The sequence below is a fragment of the Hyaena hyaena genome, unplaced genomic scaffold (assembly GCF_003009895.1).
Source record: "Hyaena hyaena isolate Hyena2069 unplaced genomic scaffold, ASM300989v1 scaffold_219, whole genome shotgun sequence".
Taxonomy (NCBI): domain Eukaryota; kingdom Metazoa; phylum Chordata; class Mammalia; order Carnivora; family Hyaenidae; genus Hyaena; species Hyaena hyaena.
Window position 1 is genome coordinate 2,487,104 of NW_024080850.1, and position 25,266 is coordinate 2,512,369.

Genomic DNA, 25,266 nt, shown 5'->3' on the forward strand with positions numbered 1-25,266 from the left:
ATGGAGTGCTTGGTGGTGGCTCACTGTCACCCTAGCAGCCTGGTGTCCAAGGTGAGTAGGCCTCCTGACCTCTGCTGGCTTGGGAGGCTCCTGGTGTGGGGCAGAGATGTCAGTCCAAGTGGGAAGAACAGGAGGAAAGACTGTAAGGAGGAGGGGCCTTTGAGCGGCCTTGAGTGGCAGGGAGCAGCAGGCTGTTCCCCCTCTGCAGCACTTCCTGGAAACCTGACAGAGGAGGGAATGGGGGCTCAGAGAGGCCAAGAGGCAGGCCCAGAGAGGGCCAGCCATAAGTCAGGTGCTAAGTACCTCCCCCGCTCCCCCCCTCAGTGATGGACTGGTCTTCTTCCGGCCTGAGCCCTAGAGAAGAGGCCCGGGAGTCCGGGGTCCAGCCAGAGCCCTGGTCCCAGGGGAAAGGCCCTAGCCCCTACCACTGCCCCGCCCCTCATGGAGCAGAGAGGGGCGGCTCACCACCAGGGAAGAATTTCCGCCTAGCGCACTTGGTACGCCACAGGCTGGGTACGCAGGACAGAGGCGGTGAAATCACCTTAGGGTGGGTGGAGGAGGGAGGCGCCTGGGCTCCGGGACACTGGCCAGGGCTCAGGCGCCCAGGGTTTGGCGGGGTGGGGGGTAGCTCCATCCCCTGAAGTGCCACCGCACCAGGGAGAGCACTGACACAGGCCTCTTTGTTTCCCAGCCACAATGGAGTCCTCAGCGGTGGCCCAGCTCCATAGTGCAGGCTCCTGCACAGCCTGGGCTTTGTCGCCCCCTAGTGGCCGGAGCGGGTCTCGGCGGCGTCGCGTAAATCTCGGAAACCCAGAGGGACCGGGTAGGCTGAATGGGTCTCTGGAGGGTGTGGAGGCCAAATCCCTGGGACGCCCCTTGCTCCAGTGCTGGGACCCCAGGCTCGGGTAACAAGCAGAGGCGTTTTCTGGGACAGCACGGGTCGGAGTGGCGGCTCTGCCTCTCCTGCAGGGGTAAAGAATAGCGGAGCCAGCTGGCTTGGATTGGGGCGCGGACCCCCATTGGAGTTGTCGCCAACTAGCTTTTCTGTATTACTTTTAGTGTGAGCAGCACTCCTGCATGCTTCCTGCTGAGTACCAGGGGCAGATCCCCGCCCACTCTGAGCCTCAGTTTCCCTATCTGCAGAGTGAAAGGCCCTAGCTTGCAGGAGGGGGCGTGGGGGTATGGACTCGCATCACGGGGGAGGGCGATAGCCGCTCACTACTAGTCACCGGGTGCTGTGTTCCTGAGCAGCTGGTCGCTGTGGGCAGGTCACCCCTCCTTCCCTGCCCCTCACTTCTACCTTCTCAGGAAACCGACTAGGTGAGAACAAATGCAGAAAGCCAAGGGCTGGAAGAGTTGAGGGATGGTCTTTGGACACTCCCCTCAACTTATCTGTAGTTTGTCGGTGCTACTGAGTTTGGGCAGGTGCGGGGCGGAGGTGGGGGGTGGGGAGTGGGGGAGGGTGGGGTTTCTAGCAAGAGATCTGAGGAAGACCGCTCTGACTTCCACTTCCTGCACGGTTGTTGCGGGTCCATGCTTGACCTTGTGGAGTCTCAGGGACTCCTCCTCTGTAAAGAAGGCTGAAGCCACTCACGAATGGGTTGTTGAGAGGATTAGTAATTAGCACGGGGCCCCTAACTACTCAAAACTTCACCTTGATACTCAAGGTTAAACTCCCAGTTAATGTTTGCTGAGGAGAAACCTCAAGCTTCTTGGATTAAGGACAATAATTAATGCCTGGGGAACTCAGGCACCTGGGGGCTGACTGCAGTGAGATGTCCAGGTGACATTTCAGGGAGAAGGGAGGGGCAACCGAGTATGATCATGGCAGTGGTCCTGGACACAGAATGATAAACCCAGTTCTGAATTTGGTACTTAGCTCCTGCACACCCTTGAACTTTTACCACATAAGCACCATATCCCTACCTAAGACATAAGGTATGGTTTTGTTTATTCCCAAGTTTAAAATAAAGGCTTTATAGTCTGGGTGGCTATAGCTCAGTTGGTTGAGTGTCTGACTATTGAGTTTGGCTCAGGTCATGATCACAGGGTAGTGGAATGGAGCCCCATGACAGGCTCAGTGCTGAGTGTGGAGCCTGCTTGGGAGTCTCTCTCTCTCTCTCTCTCTCTCTCTCTCTCTCTCTCTCTCTCTCCCCACACATACACACTCTTCTCCCTTGCTGATGGACTCTCTCTTTCTCTCAAGTAAAAATATAAGAAAGAAAGGAAGGAAGGAAGGCTTTATAGTCTATGCAGTTTTCTGCAACTTTATTCAGGCAGTGTTAATGATTCACCAAATTTTATGTTACTGCTGTTCGTCTAGTTTGTCACTTTCCACTGATGAAGCCATTTTGGTGTAAACCACATTTATTTCTCTGTTTTCCTGATGATTGACATTGGGATTAAGTTTTCCAGCATTACAAACAATGCCATATTTGTGAACAGATGTTCTTTTTCTTTTTTTTTTTTTTTTAATGTTTATGCATTTTTGAGAGAAGGACAGAGCATGAGTGGGCTGGGGGGTGGGGGGGGTGGGAAGGGGCAGAGAGAGAGGGAGACACAGAAACCAAAGCAGCTCCAGGCTCTGAGCTGTCAGAGCAGAGCCTGATGGAGGGCTCGAACTCATGTACTGTGTGATCATGACCTGAGCTGAAGTTGGACGTTTAATCGATTGATCCACCCTGCCACCCCCAGAAGTTCTTGAGCATGGGATTAAGGGTTTCTCTAAACCAAACTCAGGAGTGGAACTGCAGGGATTGCTGTGTTGCTGGGTATTTGCAACTCCTATTTGGGTATGCCCAAATTGCTCTCCTCATTTACATTTCCATCAGCAGTAAGTGGTCCAACAGATTCATGCTACTTTGGAATTGTCAGAAATTAGCTGCTAGTCTGCTGTCTGAAACAGTACTCTATTGTGGATCCAGCTTGCATTTCCTGATTGCTGATACAGGCCAGCATCTTTTCATGGTTGTTTTTTTTGTTTGTTTGTTTTTTGGCCACTTCTGTTTCTTATTCTGTAAATTCCCTGTTCATAGACTTTGCCATTTTCTTGTTTTTATTGATATGTAGGACTTCTTTAGATAGTTTGAGAATACTATTACTTTTTTGGTCATATACTTGTGGATCCCTTCTCCAACTTGGTAGCTTTTAGCCTCACCTTTTTATGGTATCTTTTAACATAGATTTTTAATTTTAGAATTTCATTATTTATTTTCTTTTTTAAAGTAGGCTCCATGCCCTGCTTGGGGGCTTGAACGCATGATCAAAAGTCTCATGTTCTGACACTGAGCCAGCCAGGCGCCACTAGATTTTTATTTTTAATGATGTTAAATCCTCCTAAGAAACCTGTATGTTTTAGGGGCGCCTGGGTGGCTCAGTTGGTTAAGCATCCTACTTTGGCTCAGGTCATGATCACACGGTTTGTTAGTTTGTGCCCAGCGTCAGGCTCTGTGCTGACAGCTCAGAGCCTGGAGCCTGCTTCAGATTCTGTATCTCCCTCTCTCTCTGACCCTCCCCTGCTCTCTCTCTCTCTCTCTCTCTCTCTCGCTCTCTCTCTCGCTCTCTCTCAGAAATAAATAAAACATTAAAAAAAAAAAGAAACCTGTATGTTTTATTTATCGTAAGGTTATTGTAGAGGCCGCCTTTTAGGCAGCCAACTTGAGCAATGGAAACCTGAGTAAGGTAGAAGATTCTACAGTGACCCCCCTCTACCCGCTAGCTGGATACAAACAGGCCCATTAGGTGACCCACATCAAAATATCCATAAGCCCTAGCTGACCAATGGGTTACTTAAACCCAGGCACAGGTACCAAAAATAAAAAAGTCCATAGTTTCCATACCTCCCCCCACCCTTAACTACAGCCCCACCCTGCGCCCTCCACCTCTGGGCTGACAGTCTCTCCTTTGCCAAAGGCCTGCTGCTCCCTTGCAGCATATTCAGTAAATTCCTATCTCCTTTGTTCTGCCTTGGGTGATTTCTTTCACCCCCTAGGCCCCTGGCCTCCCCCCGACTGGGCCACCCCACAATTACAAAAATATTCACTTTCTTCTAAAATGGTTAAAGTTTGGGGTGCCTGGGTGGCTCAGTCAGTTAAGCGTCCGGCTTCAGCTCAGGTCATGATCTCAGGGTTCATGGGTTCCAGCCCCGTGTCGGGCTCTGTGCTGACAGCCAGCTCAGAGCCTGGAGCCTGTTCCAGATTCTGTGTCTCCCTCTCTCTCTGACCATCCCCTGCTCATGCTCGCTCGCTCTCTCTCTTAGAAATAAATAAATAAATAAATAAATAAATAAATAAAATAAAAATAAAATGGTTAAAGATTGCTTTTCAAATTAAGTTTGTAAGCACCCAGAATGGTTTGTACGTATGGAGTTAGTTAGAGATCCAATTTCATTTTTCCCCATATAATCAACTGTTCCAGGACTTTAGCCCATTGTTTCCCCACTGATTGAGGGGAAGAATAGTTTTTAAAAAAAATCTAAATAAAATATCAGCAACTGAAACCAACAATGTGTTAATAACAGTTACAACACTGGGAGCAAGCGGTGTTTATCCCAAGAATTAAAGGATCAATTACCGTTAGAAACTTTATTGATGTAGCTGAGCTTATTAACAAAGAGAAAACGGGTATGATCATCTCGACAGACACAGAAAAAGCACGCAACTGCTAGTATTTTATTTATTGTGTTATTCCTTAAAAGACGCATGGTGTTTTTAGAATTTTTTTTTTTTTACAAGTTCAGAGCCTCCAAAACCAAACAAAAACCAGGCATGAGCAAGAGAGATACTGCAGTCTCCATGCCCATGTATGTCCTATCACAGCCTTTGCTCTGATGGCTTCCTAAGGCCACTTTCAGGTATGTTTCTATGACCACAAATAGCATCTTTGGCAAGTCGGGTCTCGGTTTGGTCTTTATCCAACTCCTGGATTCCATGCAGGGCCTGAGAAGCCCTGGGAAATAAAAGATTAATCAGGCCCAGCGGACCCTGTGGTTCTCCACCTTTAAGGCCAGCCTCTCAGGCGATCAACCCGAAACCGGTTCTCTCCGCACCCCAAATCACTGGTTCTGCCAAGATTGACAGATGAGAACGCTCCAGAGACTGGTGGGTCTGCCCTTCGGTCCCTCCTAATTTCTACCCCTCCTCTAGGGAAAGGGTAGGGACGTCGGTGTAGAATCGAAGGTCGTGCCTGGGGACCTGGACCTCCCCGGGACCGGGGGCTCCCGGGCCCCGGGTGGTGGGCAGGGAGGCCTGAAAGGGGTAAAGGGAAGCGGGGCAGCGGCGGAGGTCCGAAGGGGAACTAGGGAGGGACCGGCAGAGATTCACTCCGGGGGCGGCTGCGGGAGAGGGAACGAGGATTGCGGGCGAATCTGGAGCGCTCCTGGGACCTCCGGGGGCGGCTGCAAGGGGTTGGCTGTGGTGACCTCGGACCAGAGCTCCCTTCCGGTTTGCGGACATGGGCCCCAGGCTTGGCCGACCAAGGAGTGTGTGGCTTTTCAGCCTCAAAGCTACGGAAGGGGAGAGATGGAATATGAACCGGAGCGAGCTTTACGTCCTAGGACCCAGGTGGCCTGCGGCAGCACCTCACACTTCTTAACCTCCCTGTGCGCCTGCGCATGTGTCTCGGGCGCGCGCCCCGCACCGAGGTACGCCGTGCGCGAGCCTTCCGCCTACCAGGGCGCCCTCAACGCCCACTGCGCCGGCGCATCCGCTTCTGGCTCTAAGATGACACACACTTCTTCGACGCCTACTGCGCACGCGCCGTCCTGCTGTTGCGCTCTCTTGAGACCCTATTCAAATAACTGCACCGCCCTCCTCTCGGCGCGCATGCGCTTCCACTCGCGCGCCTGCGGCCGCGGCGGTCCTAAACCAAAACGCTGGTCGGTTCAGGCCCCTGTTGCCGCAAATGCTGGAGAAATGTGTACGTGCTTGATGCCCGCCTGAGATTGGGAAAGATCTGAATTCCGAGACACGCCCGGCCCAGGTGTTTCAGACGAGGGATTGCAGACCGGCGTGAATGCACAGGCGCAGCCACTCTGGAAGGCTTAACGGAGGTGTCTGTACAAAAGTAGCTGGTGCTTGTACAGTGGAGTTAGGTGCTGGGCTCAGACGAACAGGAGGTTGCACGCTGGGATGGTCTGGGAGCCAGTGCAAGGTTGCATGGGGTCACGTGTCTGCAGGATCCCACGCTAGCATCCCTCCCTACGCCTGCGGTGTTCTGGAGTCCTTGGGCGTGTTGCGGGTCAGACACGCCCAGAGAAGCAGCAGCCCTTGGGCACTGACGGTCTCCGCCTCTTTGCCCGCTCCTGGGACTGTTTCCCACCCTCGCCTCACTCCCCAACCTTCAGATCCTACATGCTCCCTCTAAGCCCTGTCTTGGTGTCCTTCACAGGGAAATGGGAGCGGCCAGAAGAGAACGACCACACCACTCACCTCCCATCTCTGAGTGCCTTTCCCCCTCCCCCCAGTCTCCCCACTCCTCCGCCAACCTGCGCTGATTTCCTTCAGACATCTGCACGGCACATTCCCCTGCCTCCTTCAAGTCTTTGTGCAGATGTCACCTTCTCGGGTCTCATCTCTATTCCCTGACCACCCTCTCCAAACGCTTCCCCTCACCCTTCCCTGCTTCATGTCTCCATCACACCAGCTGACTTTGTATTTTCCTTATTCATTTGGTTATTGCCCGTCTTCCCCAGCTGGAGGGAAAGGGCTGTGTGGAGATTTTTGTCTACTGTTCTGGTTATATCCATAGCACCTAGGACCTTTGATGTACTGCCCTCAGTAGGGAGACAAGAAATGTTTGTTCACCGAATTGATAATCACCATCATAGCTAATGTCGGATGTTGTTCATGATCAGGCACAGGGCTCGGCACTCTCCGTGCATGATTTCAGTGAATTAAGTGCTTCCCTGCTATCTTGGAGACCTGCCAGCATCTCCTGCCTGCCGCATGAACTCAATTGTCATCAGGCTCTGTGTCTCTCTTTTTATTTATTTAAGTTTAGAGAGAGATCAGGCTCTGTGTCTCTCTTATTTATTTATTTAAGTTGAGAGAGAGAGCGTGAGCTGGGGAGAGGGGCAGAGGGGGAGAGGGAGAGAATCCCAAGCAGACTCCACGCCCAGCACAGGGCTTGATCACAACCTGGGATCACAAACTGAGCTGAAATCAAGAGTTGCATGCTTAACTGACTGAGCCAGGTGCCCCCCCCACCTCTTTTTTTTTTTTTTTTTTTTAGTAATCTCTGTACTCAACGTGGGGCTCAAACCCATGACCCCAAGATCAAGAGCCACATGCTCTTCTGACTGAGCCAGCCAGGCTCTGGGTCTCTTGTGCTTCCTGAAGATCTGTGTTAGTGAAATGCTCACCTCTATGCAGCCCACATGGAGCTTTAACATGATTCCAGTGAGACCAGAGTCCTGGGTCCTCACCTGGTTTCCTCCTGTGGCTTTCAGCTTGGAAGGAAGCTACTTAGGACTTATCGTAGGAACTTTGGGCAAGTCCTGTGATGGACCTTCTCCAGAACTGTGGCAAGATAGGATCCTGTCCCCCAAGAGTCTCCTTCTCAGCCTCCCCTCTGCCAGCACAATACCTCACCAAATGGAGAATGCACATCAGTCTTTTCCCCAGATGTATCTGCCCCCCAGCATAGTTTCTAGCTGGGATAGGCACTTGGTGTTTGACAAAATGAATGAATAGCCTTCAGGTTAATCTTTAGCTAAACATCCTTCTGCTATGAACTTGCATGTAAGTATTTTATTTATTTTTTTTTAATTTTTTTTGCATGTAGTATTTTAAAAACCATAAATTTGACTTGTAGGATGTCAGGTTTGCAGGATGATTTGCTAGAACGAGAAAGGCAGTATGATATTTACCGGGAGAAGACCAACGCTTTGATTTAAAAAAAATTTTTTTTTATGTCTTTATTTTATTTTGAGAAACAGAGAGCAAGCAGGGGAGGGGCAGAGAGAGAGGGAGACACAGAATCTGAAGCAGGCTCCAGGCTCCGAGCTGTCAGCACAGAGCCCGATGCGAGTCTCAAACCCACACACTGTGAGATCATGACCTGAGCCGAAGTCGGACGCTTAAACGACTGAACCACCCAGGCGCCCCCTCAGCGCTTTGATCTTTATGGTCAACTACTTTGCGAACACCTAGGAAAGTATTTGAGCAGTTCAGTGCTGTGCCTTTGGATCAGTGGAGAACCTTCAGCATATACTGAATTTTCAAAAATTTTAACAAGCGTGTTATTTTGTAATTAAAAAATTATAAAAGGGAAAATATTAATAAGATTGTGAGTCCCTAAAACATAAACCAACCTAATGGGATGGGACCTAAGGGCTCTGAGTTCTTGTGGCTGGGTACTTTGGAGAGTTCTCCCTTCATCTCTAAGGGTGTGGCACAGGGACGAAAACTGTTCTTTATTGTACCAAGGATGTCTGGCGCACATGTACCCTGGCTGTCCCCCAGGCCAGGGGTAGGCATTACCATCTCCAGGTCTAGTAAGACAGTGACTCAGGACAAGGGAGTAAGGGCAGAACTGGCATTGGGACTAAAGCACTGCCACCAGCTGTGGCCACTCTCTGCTGCTTCCTGTGCCTCGCAAGTCCCCACATGTGTAGGTCCGTGTGGCCCCTTCTGTTAGTCTTATTGCGGAACTGGCTGGCAGGTAAGAGAAGAAGGCGCAGCCACTCTGTTGGAGAATGTTTTGCTAGGGTTCAGTCCTGCATGGGACAGAGTTTCACGGTCCTGGGGCCCCAGCTCCAAGCGCTGTGCTCTGGAACCACAGCAGGGCTGCCCAGGGACAGCCTTGCAGGGAGGACCGGAGCACTATTGTTCATTTCAGGAAAATGCTCATGGGGGAGAGGGTGGAGGGTGAGGCGCCAGCGGGGACCTGGACTCAGAACAGAAGGCTGGGCTTCCTGTGCTCCTTGCCAGCCATGTGACCTAGGTAATTCCTCTCCTCCTCTGTGCCTCAGTTGCCTCATCTGCAACGTGGGAGCATCACCGCCTGGTTCAAATAGATTGCAGTGCTGTGAGTGGTAGGTTCCAGCCCTGGGAGGGAGCTGGAGGCTGCTAAAGGTCACTCTGTGTCCTCCCTTCTCTCCTCAGATTCAGGGCAGGGTCCTGCTCCTGGCCATCTGTGCGGCTGGCATTGGTGGGACTTTTCAATTTGGCTACAACCTCTCCATCATCAGTGCCCCGACGTTGGTATGTATTCTCTGTGCCCACTGTCACCATCCCAATGGATGCTGGGTGAGGGCCACGAATAAGGACAGACTCATCCACCTGAAGTTCAAGGCCTCCTTAGATCAGAACCTGTCCACCTATCTTCCACCTTTATTCCCTGAACTCCCCTAGCAAAGCAGGTTAAATGCAATTCCTCAAATGCACAGAGCCCTCTCTCTAAGCCTCTTCGGTTTGGAAAGCCCTCTGCACTGCATCTGCAGAAGCCCTTCGAGAACCACTCAAACACCATTGCCTTCCTTCAACAGTCTCTGGCTGGAAGTCACCCCTCCATCCCCAGCCCTCCATGCTGGCTGTCACCATTCAGGTGACATGTTGGTTGTTTGCAACCTCCTGCTGGTCTGCTCTCAGTGTCTGAATCAATCATCTCTGTGCCCCCTGATGCCTGACGCTGACCTGGCCCATGTTGATGTTCAGTGGTGACCATGGAGAGGGTGACTCTTCCAGCCCATTGGTAAAAGCTGGCCTGTAACTTAAATCAGAAGGGCGAGTGTCCCGTTACATAGCTGGGAAGGCCCTGGGGCTGCACACTGGGGGTGCAGGGGAAAGAGCCGCAGGAACGAGGTCCTAGGACAGAAGTGCCGCTGTCTTCTCCCTACCTGTCCTCTTCCCCCTGCCCTCTCCACCCAGCTGTCACCAGACTGACTTTCTGCCAGCTGGAAACCCCCAAAGAAAGTCCTCCCTAGTAGTTCCAGCTGAAAGGTCTGGGAAGACTCTGATTGGCTGATTTGGATCACATCCAGGCCAATCATGTGATCAAGAGGTGGAGCACTTCCATTGGCCAGTCTGAGTCAGGTGACCATCTTTATGGGGACAGGAGAGGCTGTAACTGGGGATGGGCAGAAATCCCCAGAGGAAGGGATGGTAGCCTAGCAGAAGCCAGGGTGGGACCACATTCTGGCCAGAAACAGTGACAGCAGCCCAACTCCTTAAAGAAAGGATGGAATGCAGGGTTTACAAAGGGAGGTCCGAGCTAGCTGTGTTTGCTTGTTTGTTTGTTCATTCAACGCACATGCCAGTGCCCACTTCCCAGCTAACATACAGGCTGGAGAAGGACCCACCTGCAGCAGGCTCTCTTGCGCCTTGTCTCCCATGGGCCATCTCCAGCCCCCCAAAATAGAACTTTCTTGGCCTCAGAGTCTCCTCCTAATCCCCTGGATGGTCATTCTTGAGGAGTTCCCGCCAAGGGCAGGGAGGCTGGCCCTGGTCCTAGCTCCCCTGGACTTTCCCCCAGAGGGAGCTGATGGGTATCAGGCCTGACAGCCATTACCCTGAGCTGGCCTGAGTAGTGGAGAGCTAGTCCAACCCTTAAACTCGCTGCCCTCCTCACATTCTCCCTCACATCCTGTTAGGATGCCTGCAAGTGAAGTGTGCCCAGGTCTTCCCCAAGTGCAATCATTCCTAACCATGTAGATGCCATTCACTTCCCCGGAACTGCAGCTCTGGGAATGGGGCCCTGGGGTGTCCCAACTACCTGGCTCCAGGCCTGACCTGTGGCTGAGGCTGTGGGCAAGTCCTTTCACCTCCCCAGGCCTAGTCCCAGTCTAAACAGTGAACAAGAGTAATGAGTATCTAACAGAATACTTCTTTTTTTTTTTTTTTTCTGAGAGAGAGACACACAGCGTGAGCAGGGAAGGGTCAGAGAGAGAGGGAGACACAGAATCTGAAACAGGCTCCAGGCTCTGAGCTAGCTGTCAGCACAGAGCCCGACGTGGGGCCTGAACCCACGAACCGTGAGATCATTACCTGAGCCAAAGTCAGACACGTAACCGACTGAGCCACCCAGGTGCCCCTCTAACCGAATACTTCTAAGGGCTGTCAAAGTCGGGATCCCAGGGAAACAAGTGGCACGCTCCAGATAAACCGAGCAGATTTAGACACCACAAGGGATGATTTACAAAGGTTGAGTGGGGCAGAGAGAACACACAAGACCGGGGAGAGCCCAGTAATGCCAGAGTCATTCCTACCTCTACCCCCAAAGGGACTCGTGCAAGGAGCCATTACCGAAACTGGAAGGAAAGAGCCATGTGAAGGAGGGCCCCTTGAGAGGAGCAGTGACCTTTGGTTGAGTGTCACAACCAGCCTGAGGTGACCTGGGAACAGACATCCCTTCTGCTTCTCTCTGATGCCCTGCTGGTGCTCACCATTGGGCAAGTCCAAGTCTGATAGAAAGCCAGTCAGCAAGGAGCCCACTGATACAGGCGGATTCTTGGACCAAACGCAGGGGGACGGGTGAAGTGGACTCTGAAGGGCAAACAGAGACTGTTCCTGCCCCAAGGCTGGGGAGCAGTATTGCTCAGGAGACTTGGTGCCTGCTCTGCAGAGGCAGAGCCCTGTAGGGGAGAAGGCCTGTCGTGTCCAGCCTGTCCCCGGGAAGCTGACCGATATCTCTGTCCACAGCACATCCAGGAATTCATCAATGAGACATGGTGGGTGCGAACTGGCCAGCCATTGCCCAACCACCTAGTTCTGCTTCTGTGGTCCCTCATTGTGTCTCTGTACCCCCTGGGGGGCCTCTTTGGAGCGCTGCTTGCCGGGCCCCTGGCCATCATGCTGGGAAGGTAAGTGCTTTCTGGGGACACCCTGAATGCCCTTTGGTGAGAGGCGCCCCAGTCTCTAGGCTGAGGAATGTGGGAGAAGGAAGATGCCCTGTAGGCCCAGGCCTAGGTCACTCTCCAGCCTCTTGCTCCACCTGTACTTTCACCATGAGAGTTAAATTTTCAAGTGGATTTGGTAGAGGGAAGAGCCCTGTGTCCTGAGGGAGGGAAGATTCCTGGTTTCCAGTTCCACATCTTGAGCAAGTGATATTGGACCATAAGCAAGTATTTCCTCTTCAGGCCTCATTCCCTTCTCTGTATCCAACTGATACAGTTCTTGGGGTACAAACAGGACAGACATGCTCATTGATTTCATTAATTAATTGATTGATTAACTCATTAACTGGTTAATCAATCAATTAGTTAATGAAAGGGGTACCTGGCTGGCCCAGTTGGTAAAGCACGTGACTCTTGATCTCAGGGTCGTGAGTTTGAGCCCCACGGTGGGTGTGGAGTCTACTTAAAAAATTTTTTAGGTCTCCTTGGGTGGCTCAGTCAATTAAGACTCTGACTTCAGCTCAGGTCATGATCTCACAGTTCATGAGTTACAGCCCTACATCAGGCTTCTCTGCCATCAGCACAGAACCCACTTTGGATCCTCTGTCTCCCTCTCTCTGCCCCTGCCCTGCTCGTGCCCTCTCTCTCCCTCTTTCCCTCTCCCTCAAAAATAAATAAATATTAATAAATAATTTTTAAGTTTTTATTTATTTAAGCAATCTCTACATCCAGTGTGGGGCTTGAACTCACGACCCTGAGATCAAGAGTCACACGCTCTTCCGACTGGGCCAGCCAGGTGCCCCTTAAATAAAAAAATTTTTTAGAGGGAGGCAAACCATAAGAGACTCTTAAATGCAAAGAACAAACTGAGCATTGCTGGAGGGGAGGGGGGCATGGGCTAAATGGGTGATGGGCATTAAGGAAGACACCTTTTGGGATGAGCGCTGGGTGTTATATGTAAGTGATGAATCACTAAATTTTACTCCTGAAACCTTGACTTTAAATAACATTTTTTAAAAAATGAAAATTTTTAGAAGTCTTTTTAAAAAATTTTTTTAATTTGTTCTTTATTTCTGAGAGAGAGAGAGGCAGCGTGAGCAGGGGAGGGTCAGAGAGAGAGGGAGACACAGAATCCGAAGCAAGCTTCAGGTTCTGAGCTGGCAGCACAGAGCCTGATGTGGGGCTTGAATCCACAAGCTGTGAGATCATGACCTGAGCCAAAGTCGGATGCTTAACTGACTGAGCCACCCAGATGCCCCAGAAAAAAACTTTTCAAAAAAGGTGCCATGTCTCATTGCCCAGCACTGGGCCACTAGCATAGAGAACAAGATCACCAAGACTAGGTTAGATTGTTGGGTTCACACCTGAACCTTAAGGGGTAGGGGTACATTCCAAACAAATTTAGGCTCTTCCTGAAAAATAGATGAAATTAACCATTATCTGATCATTGTTGCCCAAATACCTAATAAGACCCGGTACAGTGTCCTTACGTGATAGCACTGGGAGAAGGCTGAAGGGAAGGAATTGAAAATTCAAATTCAGCACACATGCCTGTTTCAGTTATAAAAACTTGCTGTCCCATCCCCACGGCGGGGACTCAGTGGAGTTCATCTTCCACCCAGTGGCAGACTGAAGTCCTGACCTGTGTTGCCCTTTCTAGGAGTCAGGGTTGGTGTGTAGGGTGGCAAGGTGGTTAGCCTGGAGACGGGAGGCCCCTATCATTGATTCCGTATGCATTTTCTTTTTTTAAAACTTTACTTATTTATTTGGAGAGAGAGAGAGAGACAGCTCACAAGAAGGGAAGGGGCAGAGAGAGAGAAAGGGGTAGAGATAATCTCAAGCAGGCTCCACGCTCTCTGTGCAGAGCCTGACATGGGGCTTGAATCCATGAAACATGCGATCGTGACCTGAACCGAAATCGAGAATTGGACACTTAACCGACTCAGCCACTCAGGTGTCCACCATGTGCATTTTCTATCCTTGTGATTCTGTCTGCTTTATGAGGCAACGGAGTGATCACTGGGTGGGCTGAGGAAGGCTGCTGCATGCTATCCCAGAGAGGGTCGTTCTGTCTGCTTGGTTTTTAAGAGCCTTTTCTGCAGTGGCAGGGGGATTCTGGTGAGTGGAAACAGGGATGTATATAGGTTCAAGTTTTGGGCTAATTCTGAGAGATCCATCTGTTTAACTTTCCCTACACCTTCTTGAAACAAGTCTTCGAATCCTGCTTCATCCAAGACTTTGATTATCTGAACAAACTCTTTGGAAAAGGGGACCAAATTCCATGCTCACGATTCTGTCTACGGAAGGGTTTCACTCTTCCAGTATCTTTTAGGGCCACATCTGAGAGTCCTTTAAGGTCATAGCCCTACATTTCTGGCAAGAAGTAATGGGCAGAGTCATCTGCAAACCAGGGTCAAGCTTTGTTTTGTTTTGTTTCAAACCGATGACAAGAGGGGCACCTGGGTGGCTCAGTCAGTGGAGCGTTTGACTCTTGATATCAACTCAGGTCATGATCTCATGGTAGGGGAATTGAGCCCCATGTTGGGCTCCACACTGAACTTGGAACCTGCTTGGGATTCTCTATCTCCCTCTCTCTGCCCCTCCCCCATGCTCTCTCTTAAAAATAAACTTTAAAACAAAAAAACTGAAGACAAGAAAGAGACTCTGGTGTGCTTTGGGAGAAGGGTGGTTATGTGGTCAAGTAGGCATGCTGACATGAGTAAGCTGCTCATAAGAACCTTTGGGGCCACATGGGGCATCACTTAAATAGCAATTGAATGCTACTGGGTGCACTCAACCTTAGCATAGGAGTGTCATATGGCACCCAGTGCATGATGGGTACATGGCCGCTGGGGGTCCTACAGCTTGGTGTTTATTCCCCCACAAAAGCCTACTGACAAGGCCAGAGTTATTCATAATTAAGAGGCTGGTAATTCCCTGAAGTAGAGTGGTTGTACTCCAAAACTCTAGGTCTTGGATTGTGATTCTTCTTTTAGACAACCGCCACAGTCACTTGGAACATTACAGGGTCTCCTAGGTCTAAAGGGGTGAGTGGCAGAGCTCTTTGCACTTAGTTTGGACTCCCTAGAGAATACCCTTCTTGCTGAGCTCTGCCTGAAGCTGCCAGGTTTTCAAATCAACTGTTGGATGTGCCAGATCAGCCTGTGTGGTGCAGGCTCCCTCCAAAATGGGAAGAAATCCTCTGAGATTTGCCCATCATTAGAGGGCAGGCCGAGAGTTCTCGTGCATTTTGGAGGAAATGTAATGACATATCTTAGCCTGTTGAACCTCAGGAGCTCCATTGGGCAGCGGCCCCTTCATTTTTCAGTTTCTACTCTTTGTCATGCTTGTACCTTACAAGACCTCTAGTGCCGTTCTCCATGTCCTTTCAGTATAAAGTCATCAAAGACGTGGGCCAGCAGGATGCCCTGTGGGACGAGTAACTCCCTATGGAAGGCATTGTGGCCCAGAGCTGGAGAGCTCTGAGGCCCTAGCCTCAGGCAGGTTGGTAAAGGTGTGTTACTGCCCCTACTAGGTGAAAGTGATGTATATTGAAATGAAGCAAAATGCATTTACCAAATAAATACCCCACAGTTGAAGTACTTTATTAATTTACACCATGGAGGAAGCCATATCGTTTTCTTTTCTTTTCTTTTCTTTTTTACATATGGTTTTCAATTGGAGTTACTGCTGGATCAGGTTCGTTATAATGTTCGTCATTCTCCATTCTCTCTGCCCAGGAGATCTATGCTTTAGTTCACATTCTGTCACCGGTGTGCTGTTGACTTTGGGCAGAATACTGGCCTCTACTAGGTCCAGTTTCTCTGTCGGTGCAGGGAGCTGTGTGATCTGCAGTGAGCTCTCTCAAGTAACTGTGTGACAGCACTTCGTGCTCAGTATCAGGAATCCCAGAGCCGATGCCTCATCATGGTGGAGCAGCTGGCATTTCCAGTGCCTGCTCCCTGGTTCGCAGTATGTCCCACTGAGCTAGGCCTGGGCCACCCAGCCATCCTGAAAGTTCTGAGAAGTGATTCTATTATACATGGAAGAAAACGTGAGGGAACAGTACTTGGTTTTCCATGCATCCCTTCCTTTACTCTCAAAGTCCCTGCTCTTCTTCTCTACGGTTTTATTGTGTCTGAGAAATCAGATGATAGGCCCCTCATTTTACAAAGGAATAGGAAGAAAGCAGCGCTTAGTGTGAAGAGATAAAGCTATAAGACTCAAATTTTGCACACTGTGGTGCAGGCAGAAAGGAGAAGCACTTCGGGTCTCTTGGCAGAGGGGTGTGGCAATATGCCCCTAGGTACAGTGGCTAATGGTCGTGTCCCTTCGTGTAGCTTAGACTCCTGACACAGCTCACACATGTGCGCACACAGGTCTGACTGGGGTTGGCTGGAGCTGCAAAGAGGCACCACCAGGGGGAGTTCCCCCAGACTGGACATGAGCCTCTCTTGCCTGTATTCTACTCCCTCCCACAGGAAGAAGTCCCTCCTGGTGAACAATATCTTTGTGGTGGCCGCGGCGACCCTGTTTGGCTTCAGTCGCAGAGCAGGCTCCTTTGAGATGGTCATGCTGGGCAGGCTGCTCATGGGAGTCAGCGCAGGTATGGTGGGAGGGCAGCCCATCCTGCCTCTCTCTTCCTGCTCATTCATGTATTCCATTTATTCATTCATCTCTTCTCTTTATTTCTTTCATCCATTCATGTATTCTCTTTCTTCACATTTTTAAAAATGTTTATTTATTTTTGAGAGAGGGAGGAGAGAAAGAGCACGAGCAGGGAAGGGGTAGAGAGAGAGGGTGACACAGAATCCAAAGCAGGCTCCCGACTCTGAGCTGTCAGCACAGAGCCCAACGTGGGGCTCAAACTCATGAACTATGAGATTATGACCTGAGCAGAAGTCAGACGCTTAACTGACTGAGCCACCCAGGCGCCCCATTCACATTTTTCATTCATGCCCACCTCTTCTTTTGCAAAATGATTAAATATGGTTTATCTAAAAAAGGCTTCTATAACTAGACACTTAAAGTGGATACAGAAACAAGAAAACGTTTCTAAAATTCACACAGAGTGTGAGTACAAACATCCCCAAACCTGTGCTAGCGGAGGTGCCATATTTGAGCCACACTCTAAGCCATGAGCTTCCTGGCGGCCAAGATACAAAGGATGCATTCTTGGGTTTTCACTACAGAGGCAGAGTAGGCTGTTTGAGACTCCTCAGTTTCTGGGGCTTGTCATGTGAGGAAGTAGAGTTTTGAGCATGCCCACCTGGGCGTTTAGGGCCACCCATCAACAAATCCCCTCTTGACTCAGTACTGTTTATATGGCCAGATCTCTATGTCTATATTAGTTATCTATGCCTGCAAAAGAAAGTACTCTGAAACTTACAGGCTGTGTACACATCTAGGTGTGAGCATCAATGTCCAGCCCATGTACCTAGGGGAAAGTGCCCCCAAGGAGCTCCGAGGATCTGTGGCCATGAGTTCAGCTGTCTTCACTGCACTGGGGATCGTGATAGGCCAGGTGGTTGGATTCAGGTAAGCAACCTGTCTCCATGTGCACTGAGTGGTTTGAAGGGTGCCAGTAAAAGCCCTTTGCCTAAATTTCTCCTCCATCCATTAAGTATTAAGGCATTGCTTCTTTGTATTAAGGAATCTTTGTTTTGAAATCCTGTCTACACCCATCTGACCAATACATAAAACAGGTGTTAGTCAATGTGAATCACCATTTTGCATACTCTCCAGTTCAAGGAGCAAAGAACAGGTCTTAACAAGGGAGAGGGTAAAGATTTGGGCTTTTAAAGGGGAGCATGTCCTGGTCATCCCAGAAAAGAGAGGAGCGGGCAGAGCCCAGAGCCCTGGGAAGAGGAGTTGCTTTGGATAAGGTTGGGGCAGTCCCTGGAGGGAGGGATCTTGGTGTCCAATCCAGAACTGGTTTGAGGAAACAGAGAGGATTGCAGATCCTCTGCCTTCAGCAGGGCAGGCAGAGGCCAGGTGGGTGGGTTAGGGAGTAGGGGGCAAGTGGGCAGGGCTCTGGCAAGGAAGTACCTGGCCTGGCCTCTCTTTTGCCTCCCCAGGGAGCTCCTGGGGGACCCACAGGTCTGGCCCCTGCTGCTGGCCAGCTGCCTGGTGCCTGGGGTGCTCCAGCTTGCCTCCCTCCCTCTGCTCCCTGAGAGCCCACGCTACCTCCTCATTGACCGTGGAGACATGGAGGCCTGTCTGGCAGGTGAGTCCTTGGGTCCCCAGACCACCCTTGACCAATGGGCACATCTATCCAGAGTATGTGAGTCCCCATTTCTTGGGTTTCATTTATCAGGAAAAAGCTGTCCCTCCTTTTTGTGACATCCATCCATCTCTTCAAAACTCTTTACCAGGAGGCTGTCCTAAGTGCCAAGGCAGTGGGATAGAGCAGACCCGGCCCCTGCCATTCAGGAACTGCAGGATGGTAGCAATAAGGAGCCCCCTACCCCAACCATATATGCAAGATGAAACACGGTGTAAGACCTCGCAGGCCCAAGGCCAACGGGGTGCTAATGGGCTTGTTCATTAGCTATGGCCATGATAATGGTGTCCAAGGAACAACACCAAATCTCTGGCTTGAAACAATAATCATTTACTGCCTCCTCCACTCACGTACTTGCTGGGCTGGCTGCATGACTGCTGATTTCAGCTGGGTCGGCTCATGGCATCTGGGAACCAGCCAGAGGTTAGCCAGTCCATGCTGGTCTGGGCTGGAGTAGTTCATCTCTGCTGCACATGCCTTTCCTCTCACTCTTAGTACCAACGGGCTAGCCCAGGAATGTTCTTATTACAGCGACGGCAGAGGCACAAGAAAGCAGATGCAATTGCAGAAACACTTTTCAAACCCATGTTCCTCCCCACCGTGCCCATTACCATTCCATTGGCCCAAGAGAGTCCTGTCCCTGAACCCGAAGTCAAGAGACGGAAAAACCAATGGCATATCCTCTCACATGGCAAAGGGTTTAGATTTGGAGAAGGGTGAAGACCAGGGCCCGCTCATGCACCCTCTCAGCTTGCCATTGTGGCCACAGCTATTACTGATATCCCTCCCCTGTCCAAAACGTGCTCAGTGTGATCCAGGACCCCACAGTCTCATCCAATCATGGCATCAGTCTTGAAGTCTAGGATCTTAGGATCACATCAAGTCTATACATGCCTTCTCTTGATCCCGAGACCTAGGCGCTAAAAACACAAGTCTGCCCCTCTGAACTCTGCACACAATGGTGAAAGTAGGACAGAGCAACCAGAACTAACCCTCATTTCCAAGACAAAGAGTCAAGGAAGCAGGAACAGAGTCCCCAAGAAGCGCTCTTGGGAAAACACTGCCAGATCTCCCTGCCTTGGGGGTAGGGAATGTTCCTTGATCAAGTCCTGGCTCTGGCCCCTGGTAGGGGCTCCCTAGGCCATGGTTTCCCCAGGTTCTTGCTTCTTCCCTCTGAGATCTCCTTCCTGGACACCTTCTGAAGAGGGCACTGCAAATGTACCCAGAGAAAGTTGGGTACATTCCAATTGTCTTGGTCCCTTTTTCTCCAGGCTGGCAGAGCTTCTGTCAATATAATTTTCTCAAAAACGATGGGATTTTCCTGTGTATTTGATCGACGTGCCAAAAAGCCACACCCACTAGTCTTTCTGAGGCATGCTTCTCTCTTGAGACCGACTACTGGAATTTGGGGCAAGTTGGGCTGCTGGAGACCAACACCCTTAAGCCTTCCAAATGCCCCTTTGCCGGCTGCAGTGAGTCACTGCATTAAGCCACACCCTTAATTTGATTGTTACCCTGCGTCCATGGCTCCTGGGCAGAGGTGTGGATTTATCTTTGCTTTCCGGCTATAACTTAATGTGGGCCTGTTTTTGCCAATCGGAGAGGCTAGAAATGAGAAACAGGTTTATTTTGTTTGTTTTTATTAAAAATATTTTAAATGTTTATTTATTTTTAAGAAAGACAGAGTGTGAGCAGGGGAGGGACAAAGAGAGAGGAAGACACAGAATCCGAAGCAGGCTCCAGGCTCTGAGCTGTCCGCCCAGAGCCTGACGCGGGGCTCGAACTCACGAATTGTGAGCTCATGACCTGAGCCGAAGTCAGTTGCTTAACTGACTGAACCACCCAGGCACCCCAATGTTTGTTTTTTATTAAGCTAACCTAGTGAGTTACAAAACAAGTTAAATTTAATTAAATTTAAAATTAAAGAAGTTAAATTTTAATTAAAATTTAATTTAAAATTTAAAAAATTTTCCCTCCAAAGGTCTTTTGAGCTCATGTTTTAATATGGTAAGCTTAGACTACTCGGCTAACAGCAACCAGCCCATGCTTTTAGCATATAGAGATCTCTTCACTCCAGTCCAGAAGTTCATTAGGTCTGTTTGTTTGTTTGTTTCCACACTACTGCCCTGCACACCCAGGCTTCCATTTTTCCAGCCTCCTCACCATCTTCTGCCTGGTCTTGGAATCAGTACCATAGATTACAGGTCTAGTATGGTAGCACCTACCCCTGGTATCAGTTAATTTATCAGTTTTCTATTGCTGCCTAATAATCACATCCCTGTGGCAAACCAAAGAAACAATTACTTAGCTCAAGTGTCTGAATTCTCCGGGGTTGACTGATATAGGCTGTACCTGGCTGGTGGCTCTGCTGGTCTTGGTCGCTCATGCAAGTCAGCTGGGCTTTAGCAAAGTTAGGATGGTCCCAGCTGGGCCATCTCTGCTCCTCCTGGGACCAGTGGGCTAGTGCCACCAAACGTCTTTATGGTAAGGGGAGAAAAGCAAGTAGAAACAGCAAGGTCTCTTAAGGCTTGGGTGGGAATTTGCATACCCTCTTACTACCTCATTCTGTTGGTCAGAGTGAATTACATGGCACAGCCTAGTGCCTAGGGGCAGGATGCATTCTTGCCCCTTTGTGGGGGCAGCTGCAAAGATCACCTAGCAGAGAGCCTGGATACAGGGAAGGGTGGAGAACCAGCGACGTTGGATAATGGCCATCTGCCACAATTGTGTCCCCTCTGATGTATCCACAGAACCCCTGGCTCCTAAAGCCTTTTCTGGTTCTTGATGCCCTGAAATGACAAGGGACAAGAAGATCATCCCCATCTGATGGGGGGGTGGGGAGGATGGCGGAGAGAACGTGAACGGACTTGGGGATGGGAGCTCATTGCAGGGCACCAAGGACAGGCTGGGGGAAGGGAGGCTCAGCACCCTGCGTCCTTGTATCCTGCCCCAGCGCTGCAGCGGCTGCGGGGCACAGTGGACGTGGCGGGTGAGCTGGCCTATCTGGAGGAGGAGCGTACCGCCTGCCAGGGCCGGCGCGCCCTGCGCCCGTGGGAGCTGTTCCAGGATCGCGGGCTGCGGAGACAGGTGATGAACCTCACGCTGCTGGGCAGCGCCATGGAGCTCTGCGGATCCGACTCGGTGAGGCCCCCTCCGCGTCCCCCCTCCCCCCGCCTGGGCGGGGGTGGGAGGGCTGCAGACTGAAGGCGCCTGGCAGCCCTCCCCTCTGCCGCCTTGTCCAGATGTACGCCTACGTCTCCTCGGTGTTCCGGGAGGCCGGGATCCCTGAGGGGAAGGTCCAGTACGCCATCGTGGGGACTGGGAGCTGCGAGCTGCTTGCGGTTTGCCTCAGTGTGAGTTTGTCTGAGTTTATAGTGGGCCTGGGGGCTGAGCCTCCACCAGCCCTGTGGGGGTGGGGAACGCGTCTTCGCTGACACCTGGAGAATTTAAGTCTTCTACCTTGGGCCCTTTTTCACTCTAGGTCACTATGCTCAAATGGGGGGAGTCAGCCAGCATTTTAAGTTTATTTATTTATTTATTTATTTATTTATTTATTTATTTATTTAGAGAGAGCACGAACAGGGAGGGGCAGAGAGAGAGAGAGAGAAGTAGAGACAGAGAGGGTGAGAGAATTCCAAGCAGCACAGAGCTGTCATCACAGAGCTCAATGTGGGGTTTGAACCCACGAACCTTGAGATCATGACTTGAGCCAAAACCAAGAGTAGGGTGTTTAACCCGCTAAGGCCCCCCAATAATGTCTTAATCCTCTGAAGCAGTCAACTGCTCCTAACTGCCTCCTCACAAACACCTCCAGCTGCCCACTGCTCATCTTTAAACCAAGGGAAGCATGCTTCCAGCGCAGAGGTCAGTTACTGAGGGCTCCTTTCCTTTACAGTGTGCAGTGATCGAGAGGGTGGGCCGCCGGAAGCTGCTGATAGGGGGGTACTCTCTGATGGCCTGCTGCGGAAGTGTCTTTACGGTGGCCCTGTGCCTGCAGGTAGCTGGGCTGGACATGAGGGTTGTGGCTTGATCCCCTGTGACCTGATCCCCACCTCACTCTACCCCCTCTGCCCCTTTGCTACAGAGCTCCTTCCCCTGGATGCCCTACCTGGCCACATCCTGCGTCTTTGCCTTCATCCTCAGCTTTGGCATTGGCCCTGGTGAGTGGGCCTAAGGAACTCTGCGCTCTGGGCTTTGCCAAAGGAACGCGGATGTCTTGGTGAATGATGAGTGGATATAAATGCGATGTCACCTGCACGCCCCGCCACCCAGCCCCCCTGTACTGGGGCTTCTGGGAAGGAGTGGCCCCCACTCCCATGTCAGGGACAAGGTGGCGGCCCTGGCTGGCAGCCCCTGTCCCTGCCCTTCCTTCTAGCCGGAGTAACAGGGATCCTGGCCACGGAGCTGTTTGACCAGAAGGCCCGGCCTGCTGCCTACATGGTCTGCGGGGTGCTCATGTGGGCCATGCTCTTCCTGGTCGGGCTGGGGTTTCCCTTCATCGTGGTAGGCACCCTCCCCACCCCGCTCTTGCCTTGGGTGTTCCCCGAGTCTGCAGCAGAGCCCCAGCGGGAGGTCTCCATCCTGGGAGGCTGAGGCTGGAGGGGATGGGTCTCATCTGAACAAAGAGGGACAAATCCCTCATCACGGCCTGTCGTGAGGCCTTCTGTCTGGCCCTGAACAGGGCGACACCAGGCCTCAGAGTCTCTTTTCTTCCACAGGAGGGCTTGTCCCACTTTCTCTATGTGCCTTTCCTCTGTGTCTGTGTCTGTGCGGCCGTCTGTACTGGCTTCCTGCTCCCCGAGACCAAAGGCAAGACCTTTCTGGAAATCTCTGAGGAACTGCACAGACTCAACTTCCCTAGGCAGAACCAGGGCCCCGAGTGGCTGGGCCCGGAAGTCATCCTGGCCACAGAGCTATAGTTCATTAGGTGCGGTGGGGCCCAGATCTAGCTGCAGCTCTCTCTTTGCTTCATGCCCAGGGTCCTGGCCCTCTGCGTTCCCTCCTTCCTGCCTTCACGTGTTTAATGAGTGCCTCTGTAGCACCTACTGCATGTGGCTTGGTGAGCCAGAGAGATGGGATCAGGACCCACTGGTGCTCTCGGTCTAGAGGCAGTTAACTAACAGGCAACCAATAAAAACAGTATTGCAAACTCGGGGAAACGTGGTAGGAGAAAATACAGATTATGACGTGAGTGCATAAAAGGGAGCCTGCCGTATCTGAGGAGGGTGGTCACAAAAGAATTTTCTGGGAGCACCAGCTGGGTTGGTTGGTAGAGCATGCAACTCTTGATCTTGAGGTTGGAAGTTTGAGCCCTATGTTGAGTATAGAGATTAGTTAAAAATAAAATTAAAAAGGGGCGCCTGGGTGGCTCAGTCAGTTAAGTGTCTAGCTTTGGCTCAGGTCATGATCTCGCAGTTTGTGGGTTCGAGCCCCACCTTGGGCTCTGTGCTGACAGTTCAGAGCCTGGAGCCTGTTTCAGATCCTGTGTCTCCCCTTCTCTCTGCCCCTCCCCTGCTCATGTTCTCTTTCTCTCTGTTTCTCAATAATAAATGTTAAAAAAAAATTTTTTAATAAAATTTTTTAAAAAAGGAATTTTCTGAGGAACTGATTTAAAAAAAAAACAAAAAACCAACCATGATGGGGCATCTGCGTGGCTTAGTTGGCTAAGCGTCCGACTTCAGCTCAGGTCATGATCTCACGGTTTGTGGGTTTGAGCCCCCTGTTGGGTTCTGTGCTGACAGCTCAGAGCCTGGAGCCTGCTTCAGATTCTGTGTCTCCCTCTCTCTCTTCCCCTTCCCCAGTCATGTTCTGTCTATCTCTCAAAAATGAATACATGTTAAAAAAAAATCAACATTGAGATATAATTTACATACAATAAAATGAATCCGTATTTAGTATACACTTGATGAATTTTGGCAGGTATATGTGCCCAAGAAACCACCACCACAATCCGAGTAGAACATTAAGCTCACCCCAAAGGCTCCCTTGGGCCCCTTTACAACCAGTAAGCCACCACACCTGCAGGCCCAGGCCACCATAGGTCACATTTGCCTTTTTTAGAGCTTGATATGATTCCACACCATAGGTATACATTTGTGTCTGGTTTTGCTCCAAAAAAGTTTTGGGGATTCACACATGTTGTCTCATATATTATAATATACATTCCTTTGGGTTGCTGAGCAGTATTCCACTGTATGGATGTATCATAATTTATTTACTATTTACCTATTGATGGACTTTTTGGGCTGTTTCTGATTCTTGGCCATTCATGAATAACACTTCTATAAACATTCCTGAACAAGTTGTTGTGTAGACACATGTTTTTCATTTCTTTTGGGTAAGTGAATTGCTGAGTTTAGCAGCAAATGTATGTTTAGGGACCCCGGGCTGGCTTAGTCGGTATGGCGTGATCTCAGGGTTGTGAGTTTGAGCCCCACGTTGGATGTAGAGATGATTCAAAAAATCCTTTAGTAAATGTATGTTTAACTATAGGAGGAAAACAATCAAAACAAAAAACTATAGAAGAAATTGTCCGAAGTGATTCTATTGTTTACATCCTCACTAGTGATGTAGAAAAGTTGTGGATGCTCCAGACCCTCGCCAACACTTGATATTGTCTGTCTTCTTAATTTAGTCATGCTGCTGGGTGTGCCATGGTGTCTCCTTGGGGTTAAATGGTGGCATTTCCCTGATGACCAGTGATTATAATGCTCATCATAATAATGCTGAGTACCTTCTCGTGCTCAATATAGCCATTTGTATATCTTCCCTCGTGAAGAATCTGTTCAAATCTTTTGTCCACTATTAACAAACAAACAAACAAACAAAAAGGAAGTTTGGGGCATCTGGATAGCTCAGTTGGTTGAGCGTCCAACTCGATTTTGGCTCAGGTCATCCCAGGGTGTTGGGATAGAGCCTGGAGTCGGGCTCTTTGCTGTACATGGAGTCTATTTAGGATTCTCTCTCTCCCTCTCCCTCTCTCCCCCTCACCCACTTGTGCTCTTTCTTAAAAAAAGTTAAAATATCAAAACCTATGCACACAAACACTTGAAGACCATACATGGTGTCATTTGCAGTAGACAGATATGTAAATAAACATTAAGGTGCAGTACTAAATAATAACCGCATAAAATTAACTATATCACTATAA

At 50.2% G+C, this 25,266-nt stretch overlaps 1 protein-coding gene across 1 annotated transcript; it reads left to right on the plus strand.

The window, feature by feature from the left end:
* SLC2A11 (solute carrier family 2 member 11) lies at nt 1-23,423 on the plus strand. Its single transcript, XM_039242857.1, has 14 exons — nt 1-55; nt 325-513; nt 692-795; nt 9,105-9,203; nt 11,640-11,800; nt 16,315-16,439; nt 17,242-17,371; nt 17,911-18,059; nt 21,070-21,257; nt 21,359-21,469; nt 22,012-22,113; nt 22,201-22,276; nt 22,492-22,619; nt 22,835-23,423. The coding sequence occupies exons 1-14, from the start codon at nt 1-3 to the stop codon at nt 23,033-23,035; spliced, it is 1,818 nt and encodes a 605-aa protein (XP_039098788.1). The 3' UTR covers nt 23,036-23,423.
* Nucleotides 23,424-25,266: the final 1,843 nt, after the last annotated feature.

Excerpts from the sequence above, each read along its gene's own strand:
- SLC2A11 (XM_039242857.1), top strand. The coding sequence starts at position 1 with ATGGAGTGCTTGGTGGTGGCTCACTGTCACCCTAGCAGCCTGGTGTCC. Across the intron at positions 22,114-22,200 it reads CGGTGGCCCTGTGCCTGCAG|AGCTCCTTCCCCTGGATGCC; the intron begins GTAGCTGGGCTG and ends CCTTTGCTACAG. Across the intron at positions 22,277-22,491 it reads CAGCTTTGGCATTGGCCCTG|CCGGAGTAACAGGGATCCTG; the intron begins GTGAGTGGGCCT and ends CCTTCCTTCTAG.